This window comes from Heliangelus exortis, chromosome 11, assembly GCF_036169615.1.
Source record: "Heliangelus exortis chromosome 11, bHelExo1.hap1, whole genome shotgun sequence".
In the NCBI taxonomy this organism is placed as follows: domain Eukaryota; kingdom Metazoa; phylum Chordata; class Aves; order Apodiformes; family Trochilidae; genus Heliangelus; species Heliangelus exortis.
The window spans coordinates 15,512,058-15,526,733 of record NC_092432.1 but is presented as its reverse complement, the minus strand read 5'-3'; the positions used below and the strand labels follow the sequence as shown (position 1 = coordinate 15,526,733).

General features: G+C 45.1%; 1 protein-coding gene across 3 annotated transcripts in view; it reads right to left on the bottom strand.

The window, feature by feature from the left end:
* Positions 1–3,373: 3,373 nt before the first annotated feature.
* The window catches only part of LOC139801090 (C2 calcium-dependent domain-containing protein 4C-like), a 28,073-nt gene continuing 16,770 nt past the window's right edge, over positions 3,374–14,676 (bottom strand). For 2 of the 3 annotated variants that reach the window (XM_071754907.1, XM_071754908.1), the window contains one exon: positions 3,374–4,804. In XM_071754907.1, coding sequence (XP_071611008.1) covers positions 3,448–4,749 — 1,302 coding nt within the window. In that variant the 5' untranslated portion in view covers positions 4,750–4,804 and the 3' untranslated portion in view covers positions 3,374–3,447. Of the gene's footprint in view, positions 4,805–5,093; positions 7,486–14,676 lie in introns of those variants that run through there. The other variant, XM_071754906.1, reaches the window with a different exon arrangement.

Sequence of the window (14,676 nt, the reverse complement as noted above, 5' to 3'; positions counted from 1 at the left end):
AGAGTATTTCTTAACTCTGAGTATCTATTTGCTAGTGCCAGGAGGTGGGTTTTCTCCTTGCTGTTGACTCTCACATAAGCACTGAAGCATCATGAGTTTTTCCAGGCTGCAGGATCCAGTTCCCTTCTTGTTTGCTTATGCAGGTGCTTTGCGTAACAGCCCCGGGGAGGCTGACGCTTTCAGAAAGCAGCTGCAGCATAAGCAGCAGAGTAAGAGTCCAGCTTAGCTGACCTCCAAGAGCATAAGAAAACAAGTTCTACAGCCTCTAATATTCAAGGAAATTGAACTGTTCAAATTGTATGATGGCTTTGCATTGCCAATAGAAACACCACCCTAATGAGCAACACCTCAAAAGGAATCAAATACCCCCGAATGTAAGAGCACACACTAAAATGGGGTGGGAGGGCACACCAAAACCCTTTTCCATCTAGTATTATAGTCATACTTACTCCTGAGTCTGACTAATGTAGGTGAATATGTACTTAATTCAAAGGTTTTGTAATATAGAACAAAATTATCAAGAAAGACCTAATGCTATGTTATTTCCCAGGGAAATACAGGCAAAACCCAGCTGTCCTTCCCAATCTTACACTCTGCTTTTGAATGAGGTCTGCAAGTCTACTGCTGCTTCCTACTGAAGAAGCAATAACCCCCTAGCATACAGACCTATCACCCACCTTCTGTAAAGAGCCTTCCTCTAAAATAAGTCATTGTTTAAGGAGCATTAAAAACAGCTTCCTTTTCTTTCAACCAACAGAGAATAAAGCTTTCACCTCTTTACCCAACTAGATGAGCTCAGCTGGAGACCTTTTCCTATCACAGGAAGGAGGACTTTCTCCAAGGACTTAACTCTTTCCTGTCCTGATGAAGCAGGAGACTTTACAAGCTCTTCTCTGTTATGTCAGTAACAACACTATGCCCATTAGCCTGCAGAAGAGAAGGCTTAGGGAAGATCTCATTGATATGTAAGAATATCTGATGGGAGGGAGTGAAGAGGTTGGAGCCAGGCTCTTCTCAGGGGTATCCAGTGACAGGGCAGGAGGCAACGAGCCCAAACTGAAATACAGGATGTTCCACTTACGCAGAAAGAAAAGCTTTTTTACTGTTAGGATGGTAAAACACTGGAGTAGGGTTCCCAAGCAGACTGTGGAGCCTTTGTCCTGAGACACTCTAAACCCCACTGGACATGGTCTTGGGCAATCAGCAAGAGTCAGGCAGTAGAGTCTCCCAGTAGAGACCCCTTCCAGCTTCAGCCCTTCCACCACTCTGTGTCCCTGCAGTGCAGCACTGGCATGGCACTTATCACAGGGTAGTTGGGTACCTGCTGTAGAGTTACTGTACATGATTCTCTGACACATGTAACTCCTTCCTGTATTATCTCAGCCTTTCTCCATGTGGGTGTACCTGTGAGAGATCTTAAGCCCCAGGTACTAAAGATGTTATAGTGGATGAGCCTGAAGAGGGAGCCTCTGCCTTCCTTCTTGAGACCTCATGCAATAATCAGTTAAATAGGCTTAATTTTTTTCAACATTATTGATCCTTTCTTGAACTCATGTCTTCTAATTGCACTTCTCCCCACTTCCTTCAAGTGTTCCCCTATAGGACGTTTGCCCGGATTCACAGATGCAAGTGTCACTGCATCACCTGCAGCTGCACGCTGTGACAGTGCCTTTAATTCTCTCCTTGGGCACAAAGGGATTATTATTCTGTTTATTTTACAGCTCCTGGGAGAATACCCAGCCCTTCCTCTGGGCAATCTGTCCTTTTTATGAGGATTCTGTTTTTAGAAGCATCTGATGTGAGCTGGATTAAGGATTGGCAGTGGGCATTTCTGAGCACTTGTGGTCACAGTTAATATCCTATGGGTATTTTCTGCCCTCAGAAATCCCCCCTTTTTGGGAGACTTAGATCTGAAGCATAATCAAATTACTCAGTGGCTAAGCAACACCAGACCTTCCATGAATAGTCCCATGATTTGCAGGCAGTTAAACTCTTGCCGGAGCAAGCCCAGGGCAGGATCTGCTAGAAATCTTTCTGAAAGAGCTTTTAGACTGTAAGTTTGGCACAAGCAAGGCTGTTTCTACTGCCTCACAGGGAACACAGAAAATCTTCCTTTTCTGTGCCCCAGGCCTGTGTGGATTGCTCCTCCATTAAGGCTTATCTACCTTCACATAATGAAGCCTGCAACTTAATCAAGGGAGGCAGCAACAGGTCTGGACAGATGTTCTGCCCCCTCCTAGTTGCAGAGCTACAGTTTCTAGTTTATCTGTTTTACATAACCCCCAGTCTACCTCAGCTAAAAGAAAAAAAAAATGGAAAAAAAAAAAAAAAAAGAACAGAGGGAAAGGTGGCCTCAAGCATTCAGGAACTCTGTACCTTTGCATTTCTCATGGTGTTAAAGCAAGAGCCTCAGCCACTCACCTTTTGCTAGTACAAGACAGAGTAAGATTATCCTAATTTTATTACAAGGTTCTGAACAAGGTATGCAGCAAGTGATTACCTGAAGCAGGAGTTAAACTCACAGATCTCAAGCTATCTTTTGCCCTTGCTGCATTGATGTTATCCTATCTGGTTCAGTTTCAGAAAGGAATCAATAGGTGAATTGCTGAAGGTTAGAGCTCCAGGGCACATTCCTAACCACAACACAATTACCTGGCATCTTCATCCTGACAGCTGTAAAATCAGCCATGGAAAGGAAAAATAAATGAAGATGCTAACTGTGCTACAGCAATCACCTGCTCCATAGTGCCTCCGGCCAGCAGCCACCTCACTGTTCGGTGCTGTCAACATATGTCTGTGGAGACACAGAGAGCCCTGCCTGCAGGGGCTTTCAGCTGCTGCTCAGAAGCTGTTCTTGTTATCCTCAACACAAGCTTAGATCTGATTTGGGGGTCCAAATCCCCCACCCCCATGGCAGAAGGGCTGATGCCCAAACACACTAACTCTCCCTCTCCCTCCTCAGACCCAGTATCCCATAAAACATTGATTTCTGTTAATGTGAGTGCTGTCAAAATGTTCTGTGTCACTGATGTGCTACCCGGGAGCTGCAGCAGGGTTCAGCACCTACAGAGTGCACACTCTGTGTACCCGCTTAGGGACCAGTGAAAAACAACCCTTCCACACCCTGAAAGCCATCAACAAGCACAGCTTTGACGTGGTAACTGCCTACTGCTCTGGAATAAAGGTAAACCAGCCCTTCTGCTCTCCTCTCCTACTCTACAGGTAGAAGGTGTCCTCCACAGACATCTTTTAACTTAACAGCAAATATAGCACAGTTTAAAGCATTAATCAGCAGAATAAGGCACACCACCATGAAAGTAATACCAAGCAACATGATAATTCCAAGTATTTTTTACAAATTAAAAAAAAAAAAGGAAGTCAACCCAGAACTTTATTTAGTAGAAAGCTTCCAAAAGACAAAATTAGTCTGTTTGAATGTTTGAAGTGTTACACTGATAACATACTCATTAAAGACAACTCCCGCTCTCCTAAGGTGTAATCCCGTTTCATGCTCCATCCTTTATTTGTTGCTTTCATCCTCACAGAGAGGCTGTAAAGCTCTTCTTCTGCAATGCCATCAAAAAAGAAGTCCTCATTGAAGATGGGATTCCTGCTTCTCTTGATAACAGTGCTTCTTTGTTTCTGTGTTTTCCCTGGCACCAGGGAGAACGTGACACAGCAGTTTATGTTTTTGGGCTCTACAGAGTCATCGTACAAACCCTCTGCACTGATCAGGCGGACCCGCAGCCTTTCATTCTCTGAGCAGTACTCAGCTGACAGCCTCAGGATGCCCCCCTTGTCCATCACCACCGTGCTCTCCCCAACAAGCCTCTCCCGGCTGCGGGTCAGTTCCAGAGGAAAGATGGGAGAACAGGACATGCTAAAGTGCTGTGTGGCCAGCAGCCCCTCCGAGGCTCTCCTGATGGCTCTGGGGCTGTTGTCAGTGGAGCTGCTCTCCTCTGTAGAGAGAGAATTGTTCCTGGCCATGCTGGATTTGTTCCTGGCTTTCAGCGCCCGGCAGAGCAATCCCTCCTGACTTTGTGTTTTGATCAGGGAGCAGGATCTGGGAGGTGACCTGTTGAGAAGTGGGGAGCTGAAAGGAGAGGAATCACTGGAGGAAGAAGCAGTATCACTGTCACAAGCACCTTGCCTGTGCAGAGAGAGATGCTTGGGAGGCAGCCTCACAGAAGCAAAGCTGATGGCAATGGGGTTAGACATAGTCCCCTTGCCACTGAATGTGTTAGCTCTGGATCGAGACAGCATCAGGTTGGGCAGAGCACCATTTGAGTTCCCATGGAAGATGGATTCCTTTCTCCTGGTATGGGGACTCTCCAGCAAGGTGCAGAAGCCATAGGAAGTGGGGGCTCTGGGGAAATGAGGCAGGGAGAGTGCTGCTTGGGACTGTGGGTCTGAATTGGTACTTTCTTCTTCCAAAGCTGGGATCTCTTCAGCACTCTCCACCTGGATGAGGTGTGGCAAAGAAGAGCTGGGACTGTAGTCAGAATTAGGACCTGCATCCTTTGAACTGTGGTCCTGGTGGGGGCTGGTGCCCTTAGCAAGGCTGGAGCTGGTCAGTCTGGGGGGAATGCAGAATTCAGGGATTCTGTCAGGAGTAAGAACATTAGGAAAAGCAGCAACCCCCAGTCGGGCTTTTTCAGGCAGATTTTGGCCAGGTGGCAGTCCCAGGTAGGAGGAGCTAAGAAGGTTTCCATTTTCGTGTGATGCTCTAATTTTTTCTAAGAACCACATCACAGAACCAGGGCAGGAGGTCCTCAAATGGGAACAGCTTTATGTACAAATCCACCTGCAGACACACAGAGATACAGAACTTCATGAGCACCCTTCTTGGACACACTACAGTCAAGCAAGGCACACAGGATGCTATTCAAGGCAGGACTAACACAAGCCCAGTCAGTTCACAGGTTCAAAGCAGCCTCTGCCCAGCACACTATCTCCAGGGCGGTCAAACGGATTTCGCCACAACAAAACTATCCCACTACAGAGATAAAACAGTATCGAGTTCCTAACAGGGGAAAACCCTCCTCACTGATAACCCCCTACCCCCCGTATCTCCCCGTTACCAGAGCACGTACCTTGGCAAGGAGAAGCCACTCGCTGCTTCTGGCAGCCCTCGCTCGCCACTAACTGGCCCGGAGCACCCGAAGCTACTCAGACCTGCGGTCCGCCCCGGTCGGCCCTTTTCTAGCGGTGCCGGGAGCCTCCCACCCGCGGGGCGGTGGAGGGGAGGGGCGGAGCAGGGGGATCCAGGGCCCGCGGAGGGATGGAGGGGAGGGTGCTGCTGATAGAGCTTCCCGCAGGCGGAAAGAGGAGGAGGAAGTGAGGAAGAGGTGGCGAGGCACTGGATCCCGCCCGGCAGTCACTGTCCCTGACCCGATCCGGCACTGAGTATGGGGGCTGTGTCCGGGCGCTGGGGAAGTCCCTCGGCACAACCCACCCCGCCCGCCCGGCAGCAGCTGCCCCGGCGCTGGGGTCTCGCACCCCCGTCCGGCCCCGCGCTCCCAGCGGTGGCCAAAGCCACCCGTACAGCGGGCAGCTCCCCGTCCTTCCCCTGCTTCTACTTTCTTCTTGATTAATACCTATTTACAGAGGCGTCCTGAGGTGTTTCCAGATTAACTAACAAACGCTGGACAAAAGCAGAATTGTCTCGGTGGTGCTTTTCTTCTCGAGATCCTGGCAGGCTTCCAGCATGACGGCAATAGGAAGCGGGGATTGCGGTTTTACAAGCTCTTTTGAAATGAACTTTGCTGCCTTTCTGCGTCTCAATGTGTGGCCCCATTCCGCCCTCCCCGGGCCGCTCCTTGTTATCCGCGAAGAACAGGAGTGTCCCATCACCGCTTCTGAGAAACAACAGAAATAGGAATGCAGATGCAGTGAGGAACAGCAAAGCAAAAAAATGTTTTGGCAAGTCACCTTGAAATGGAATACATCAGAAGCAGAGGCAGGTGTGATACCAAACAGGACTGCACGGAGCCAGGTGGGATCCCTGAACTTTCTCACCACAGTTCTGCAGTGCAGCAGAACTTGAAGGGACCTCTGCAGAGTGTAACTGTTCCACGAGCTGCAAACAGGAATCCTGACCACAGAGCCAGCAAGGCCTGCCAGGGAGCTGGGATACAGACTCAGCTGAAGCTGCGTGCCTGTAACACAGTGATAGCAGACAAATAATTTTATGTCTTTTCCCACTGGAGAGTTTAAGTTCATGTTTTACTGATCATTTGAGATGTGCTCAAAGAACACAAATCAAGTGGGTTACAGGGGCGGGGAACATTTTGAACCTGCTGAGAGATTTAGCTGGGAACACACATGTCTGAGTCTGTGCCTTGCCTCTCTGCTGCTCATTTTACAGCACTTAAGCTTCACTTTCATAGTAGCCCTCTAATGATTCAAATCATAGAAAAAAATATCTGTGATTATATTTAAAAAGGTTCAGGACATCACAAAATGTCCAAGTAACATTTCAGTCGTCAGTTTATTTAAATGGATTTTCTTGCTGTGGGTCTGGTTCAAATACTCTCCAATCTATTTCAGCGATGGTTCTGGAGAAGGTTTGTGCTTTCCCTGCTATATGAGACTTGCCAGCTGCACAGTAGGAGATGCTGAAGACACGGGGATGCTCTCCTTTGGAAGCAGACTGTGTGCCACATAGCTGCTATCTGTTCAGACCAGGCTATACTGTACTATACATCATCTATTATATACCAAAGAGAAAGTGAGCTTCACTCCACTATATGCACTTCTTTCTTTAATACCAAAGAAAGATTATACTCTAAAAATGGAGAAAATTGAAGGAAGTGGAGATTTTTAACGGAAAGCTTACTACCTCCAGTATCAGTTTACAGAAGGAGTTCAGATACGGCAGTCAGCCTCAGGAATACTAAATCCACAGCCAGCATCAGGCAGTGGTGAAATAAAGCATCTTCCCTCTTTTAGGTACTCAGTTTCCATTTAGTCTCTTCAGGCTTCCTCTACAGTTAGTGAAAAAAGAGATGTTTTTTCCAAAGGGTGATTCAGAGTCTCCTGATCTCAGTTCCCATTCTCCCTCTGGTGTCTGCAGAGAGAGAGCAGGTGCCTGACACTGGGCGGAAAATCCTCCCCCTCCCCTTTCTAATAAAGCCCGCACTTGACAGTCATTGAGCAGCTGGCTGATGTGCTGCTGGGAGTTCAGCAGCACTTGAGTACTTCTACATCCCCCCTGGAAACAGGCACTCAAATGTATGATTAGCTGCTTAGCTTCCTGTGTTCAAAACGCCTTCTATTTCCTTGATTAGCTTCAGAGGAGAATTAAAATGCAGTGCCAAGAAGGTTTCCTGTTGCTATTTAAAAAATTGTCTGCAATAAACCGATTTTAAACAGGAAAGGATCTGATTTGTGGCAAGGCTTTATTACAACTCCTCCACCAACTCACAGGTGACACCCTAGGATCTGCCCACGGCCTGGAGAAGCTGTGACACAAGGAACCCTCCTGCCTCCTGCCTACGTGTCGAGGTCTGGTGCCGGTTTGACTTTCCTCGGAACAATCATCGGGCTCAGGGGGTGTCCGACCGCTCCCCGTTCCGAGACCCTTCTGTCTGACAGCGAGAGTGGGTCGGGTTCGGCGTGCGCGGGTCAGCGCGGCGGGACCCGGGCCCCACCTGCCGGCAGCCCGGCTCTGCGGGAGGCAAAGCCTGCGGTACGGAAGGGGATTCTTCAGGATAACACATGGGTATAGGTCACCTGTGAAACCTGCCAGGTCCCTTTCTGTTCCTGTGCAACTGAGCTGCTTTAATTCAATGTTTAGTTCATTCTCCTAGTTAATTAATCTCATTCTCCAGCAAAAAAACTAACGTCCTTGTTACTGATTTTTTGTTTGTTTGTTTGTTTTTGTTAAATTAAGTAGTAGTTGAAGAGGCTTCTTGTTGTGGGGATGTTGCCTGTACACACACACAGACCACCACAGCACACTTCTGTAAACAGAAGAGATCATTATGCTGTACAACTGCAAGGCCTGTCCACTGTAGCTGTTACAGTAAAAGACACCTCTACCTGGAATAACTACACACATTCCAAACTTTTTCTAGGTCTTCATCAAAGTCACTGACTGGTTGAAGAGGCTGGAAGCACAAAAGGAAACCTTTCACAGGGATTTACAGGGGGTCCTTAGGAGGTGATCACCTTGGGATGCTGCACACCAGGAGCAGTGGAACCCTCCTCATCCAGCCAGGATGAGTGAGAAGTTGAAAAAGAAAAACTTCTGGCCCTGCTTTTAAGGGGGAGGTGTGGAAGGCAGGCACTGAGGAGACAGCACTTAACAGCTTGCCATTCCTAAAGCAACAGAAATGCCTTAGAGCAACAGACTACCTAAAATATGCAAAAATTCCACAGGCTTCTGTGAGAATAAATAGCCTTGTTCAGTTTTACTATACAAAAGAAAGAAGCAGAAATTCAGCCGTAGTTTCTTGAAAAGCTCCTCAGTCTGATGAAAGGCACTTAGATTATTTTTTTTCCATGAGAGACTGATACTATGAGCAGATTTATACCACATTGATCCATTCCTGTCAGTTTAACAAAGGCCAAAGATACTGATTAGCAGGCTGCTCACCACTTCGGGCTTAAATCAAGTCATTCTGCACTGGTTGAATAGTAGTACAAGGTAGTTGCAGAGGTTCAACAAATCTAATCTGAAAACTTCAACTTTTATTTTGTATTGTATAGTAGCTTATATTTTACCTCATCAAAGACAAAACTCTGCATAGCTACATGAGTAACATCCATGCTCCTTTAAGTGACCAGATGACAGGAGAAACACCCAAGTGCTGCTTGGCAGCAAGAGCACAGGAGTGGCAGGGCCCTTCAGGACTTAACACAGAGCAGCATGAGCAGTAAAAATACAAAGGTAAGAACTAAAGAATTCATTCTTCCCAGCAGATTATGTGGTCCTGTGATGAGAAGCTGACATGCAAAACCCAAGAAGGTTAAGCTGCCCTAATTCCACTGCCACTGAAGTCACCAAAAACAATCTGTCAGTCTGAAGCACGGGACTGTGCAGGGGTCCAGCCACATTTGGGTATAATCCCTTTCCATGTTTAGAGTGGAAATACACCCAGTTCTAGGCAGAATGTACTTCATCTCTATTTCAAATCTGACAAAATATTTTGATGATTTTGCCTACATGATGTTAACTTTCTTTTCCCTGCATGCTTTCCAGGTTTTAAGACACCTGCATTCCAAACCCAGCTTTCAGCATGAAACGTACTCCAGGTAAAGCATGGTGTCCAAGGGCAAGAGGATTCAGATGCTGTTTATGGAGAAGCCAGTCCAGCATTTTAATTGGTTAAAGAAATCTTTTCCCCTGCAACAATTTGTTGCCCAGGAGTAGATAATTTGCTGCAGTGTTATCCCTATCACACCTTTTTACATGAAGGTAGAGTCTAACTTTCCCTCACAGCAATTCCCAGCTGTGTAGAGGAATGCTCTAAGCAAGCATGACTGTGTAAAGCTGAGAGAGGGGAGATTATAGCTCTAATGAAAAGGGGAATTAAGTCTGTTTTGCATTTTCCATGTTCAAGCAACCTACCAATAATGACTAACATCCTTTCTGAAACTGCATATCCTTAAAGCTTAAATAGCACGGTATGAGAAACATTTTATTCCATTCTCTCAAACACTAAAAACAATGTGACCATGAATACTCACCAGTAGAAAATAGGAATTTCTGATTATCTTCATTCCTTATTTCCTACTCCATCAGCTTGTTTGATTACATTGTTGCTAGTGTAGAAGAGATTGGTTAGTACTGATTTTACCTTGAATGACAAAAACCATCTCCAAAACCTCTCCCAAATACACCTGCTTCACTTATCCACACTTAATAGTCCTAAACATGCATCAGACATGTTTTGCCTAGATTTTACTCTATTTGTAAAGCATAAAACCCAATACACTATTTTATTGTAGAAGTTTAGTTCCTACAACTATCACTAACAAGAGAGCACATTCCTGGCACAGAGCAAATTCTACTATAAAAAAGGAGCTGGTCTCAAAGAACAGCAGATCCAGGCTTTGACTGGATTGACTGAATACTTGAAGGTAACTTCACTGGATGATAAAATTAGTTGTTGCTTATGATTATCATTTCCCTTGGAAAAGATTTCAAAGTTTTGACTTGAGCACTGCTGATTTAAGTGCCTACAGTCAATAAAGCCTGAGGAAGAGGGTGGTTAAGTTTTTCAGTATTCCCAGTTTATCTGGCAAGTTGGTACCAGTGCAGACCAACAAGATAAGCAGAGTCTGGATATGCATATTCTCCTCTGCAGGTCAGTTGTATTCTTCTGAAAACTCTCAGGTGAGTTATGATACTTGAATCCAGGTAAACCACAAATAAACAGAAGGGGTTTAGATTATAGAGAGCACACACACAATGGAAAGCATTACTCATATATAGCAGCTTCCTGGGTTTTACTCAGGAGCAAATCCAGGTTTAATGACAAATATCCAATAAACTGGAGCAATATGCTTATGCAGTTTAGAGCAGGTTATCAGGCTTGGCTTTGTTCAGTCAAACTAAAAAAAAATATGTATCATGGGAAAATCTTTATGAAATGACCCTGGTGAGAGCTGGAAACTCACCAACTATGATGGGACTGGAGAGCTGTTACATACAAGGACCCTTTCAGATATAAATGGAAAACCAGATCACATCTTTCATGACATATAACATATCTCAACAAGATATAAATATCTCAAGATTGCAAGTAACTTCATCAAGCAGACTTTTAACACTGGAGGCAAGAATGGAACCAGAAAAGTATTCTAAAGGCTGTCGTAATCATGAAACATATCACAGAACAGGTAATTCATTATCTACCTTTCACACACTTGGAGTGAAATCAGCTCCACTGCTCAGTTCTAACAGTTACCTGGAAAAGCAGTCTTGTGTGGGCAGATAACTAGGATAAAATTCCAGAGCAGAGTGGATTTCCTAACACCATCAGAGGGCTTAACAGACACTGGATTAGCTGGGGCAGCTTAGGTAAGATGATGAAAGGATCCTGAAGAAGGCTGGAACTGGTTTGAGAAAGAAGGAAAATAGAAGAGAGGAAGTTTATTTAATTGAAAGAAGTACAGTGGACAGAATTACTCTCCTTGTTCTGCTTGCTTCTGAACAAAAAAGGAGGACTTTGAGCTCTATTGCTCCACTCCAACTTGGAAATAAGAGGAATTTTGTGCATGTGTAACTCCCAGTCAAGGGTTAGCAAATTGCTGCCCCATGAGTGACTTTCAATGATTAAATCATAAACTTCAAAAGGGAAAAGGACTGAGGGACTCAAAGAGACTGCTTGTGACCCTGTATCTCTGAGACCACCACTCTGAAGGTGACAGGAAAGCGTCTGATTTTCCTTCAGTGAATTAATATTATCAGTATGGTTAAAGAATGTCTGATCAGGGAGATAATTTTATGATTTTATTGCTATGGATGCACACTCATTTGGACAAGCCAGTCATAAGATCACAGCCAGGTTATACAAGCACAGACACAAAAAATGGAAACTGTATTTCCTCTAAATGAAGATTTACATTCTATAGATTACTCTAAGTGCCCTTAATCAACATGCTTGAAGCCATGACAGTAGCAGAGGTGTAGGCTGTGGCCATGCATTCAGGCTGTCAACTCCTGGAACACCAAAACTAAAGATTCTGAAAAAAAGATTCTATGAGTCACCTAATGGATAATTAACTACTCCTACCAGGTGTTACAATGTCACTAACTATTCTTGGAAAGAACAACTCCTAGAATTTATCTGCTTGTCATCCTCATTCAAGACACAAGGCTAAAACAGTCAAGTTAGACCCAATACTGATTACTTGCTCCACAACTGTGCCATACCACACTCCAGTAGTCATGTAGAAACCTGAAAAAAAAGTGGTTTTCATTTCTGAAAGCATGGCAGGTTGATCCAGGCACTGCAAAACACTGGCAGGTTTTATTAAACAACTAGTTCTTAACCTTTCCCCTCCACCCAGACACACACACACACACACACACCAGAGTCCTCCCCCCAGGAGTGCAGATCAGAAGCAACCTTAAACCAAAAAGAGAGGAAGGATTAGCACTGTAATGCACCTGAAATACGTGCTCTCAGGGCTTCCTAGCTGGCTGCAGCATGTCCTGCAGGTACAGTATGTATGAAGCTTAAACACACTGTATGACACTGCTGGATCAAAGCAGCAACCTGTTCACACAAACAAAGCTCATGAGAATGAACGAGGCAGCAAGCCAAGGACATTTCAAAAAGGATAACTCACCTTGTCAAAACATGCTACATCTTGATCCAGAGTGTTTAACAGCTTAAAAACAGGTGTGTTGGCATTCATCACTTCCCTGCCCTCCCTATGCCACCAGCTACAAAGAGGTGTCAGGGAAGGAGAGTCCCCAGGTTCAGCCTGACAACAACAAAGGCAGCTGCCTGTAGGTGACACCGGGGTGGGCTGAGAGAGCCCAGTAGCACATTACAGCTCCAGCTATGGAGGTTCTCCAGGTGTTCCCATGTGGCCCCACCCCAGCCACATTCCCTGGCAGATGCAGTGAGAAGGAGCAATGCTCCAGTTCTAGGTGGGAAATTCTGCTGCAGAACTGCCAGGGATCATATGTTGCATGTGCAGGGGTGTGTGAAGTGCAGGAGAACAGTGTCTCTAGCTGAATTTCTCCTCTTCAGATCAGATACAGTGAATCTCTAGTAGTTTATGTCAACTTTCACCTGGACTTTATTTAAGATGTGACCCTGAAACATTCCTGCTTTGCAGCAATCTAGGAGAGCCACCCAGTCCAGGCAGATTCAGCTAGTCCTTGCAGATTAAATATTAAGAAGAAAATTGAAGGATAACAAAAGAATAACTTCCGAGTAGTAAAATTTGGTTGAAGATGACTTCCATGTGAAGGTGGCACATTGCTGGGACTGACCTAAGTACCTCGATGGGCAAGACATGGAATTGTGAATTACATCTTGACATTTCAGAGCAGTAGCACCGATCAGCAGCACCTATTTAAGAAACAGATGTGGGGTTTGGTACAGTGAAGTACAATGTTTGAATCAAGCTTAAAGCAAGACTCTTCATCCTTACACTGTCCTCAGCATTTCTGCAAAAAGAAAACAATTTTTGTAATATTTCCTTTCAGACGGATACAGCAATTCAGAAGTTCTGCTGTAGTTTCCTGTCCACTAAGTTGTCCAGTTTCAGCAGAAGTATTTTCTGAAATGAGGAAAGCTTCCATATTTTTACTTTCCATTTAAAAATAAGGGCCTGCTATGATCATACCTCTGCTAAGCTTTATACTGATAGTGTGTCATTACCTTCCTTACCTCATCCTTCTTTATGCCTAAAAAATATTTTGAGAACAAAAGTCATTAGGAATATCAGTGGTGGGGAAAAAAGAATCTGTTAATGAAACTGATACCAGTAACAACAATCTGATTGCAGAAGCCAATGTAAAGAGCCCTGTAAACTTCAGACAACTTTGAGAAAAGGCTCAGGACTTTGTGGAGGTGCTGAGTTTGCCCTTGGGAAACAGAGAGAAAGGATGAAGAGAGACAATGACAGTTTTGTTATCAAGAAGTAATTAATAATCTGAAGTTTCAGTTTAAAAAAAAAAACAAAACCAAAACACAGAAGTCACAAGGTACTGTAATTATACCCTGGGATAAAGAAGCATCTTTGGGGGATTCACTGGATTGCCCCCCACCACCACCCCATCTGCCATCAGTGTTTAACAACCAGAGAAGTGTAGCAAACCAGGTTAGAAGCTTGGAGCACAACACTGACTCCCAGCAGCAAGCAGAAAGAGTGTGAGAATGGGAAGGATTGTCCTTGACAAAATTCCTTCCATGTCAGGGAATCCATAGGCAAGAAAAAACAAACACTTTAACAACTGCTTCCAAACACAGAGGGTTCAAACACAGGGTCAGATATTACTATATCAAGAAAACAAATTTCAAGTTATTACTGTCACACACGTATTCCCCCTGGGACAAGCAGAAAGAGGCTCATGTGACCAGATTCTCTGGCACTCTATAAAAATTTTGACATGGTGAGGAGCTTTGCTTAAGTGGGGACAGTCAAACAAAACCCTTTATTGTTCAGCTATCTCATCCTCTTTCATTCCCTTAGGTAATCTTGAAGTTAAAACCCAGCCTCAGCCTCCTGCCCTGAGCCTCAGGGCCAGCAGCCTCCCCCTGGAGCAGGCCCTGGGGAGCACATGGCACCTGTGTGCTGGGAACCTCCTCACCCCAAACACTTCCCAGGAAACAGGCTGCAAGTTACTCTCAGCACATCCTTCACTTGAGGCTCTGCACTACCCAAAAGCACAGCACAATCTAATACTTCAGCTGTTAGGACAGTTCTGAGGTTTTTTCCTACCCATGCAAAGTAAAAGATGTTTTCCTCCCTTTTCTAGCCCTTACAAATATTTTTGCCACCTAATTTGTCTCAATTAAAACAACAAATACAATTAAAGCTCTAGAAAATCACTCTTGTAGAACCCATCTTACAAGGAACTGCACAGGCAGGTCACTGAGAAGACAGAAGGGATATCAGGGAATTCCATGGTTGTGGGAAGCCCAGCGTGTCTTTCATGGTCAGCAGCACCACCCTTAGAGCTGAGGGTGAGACCAGCAGGTGATC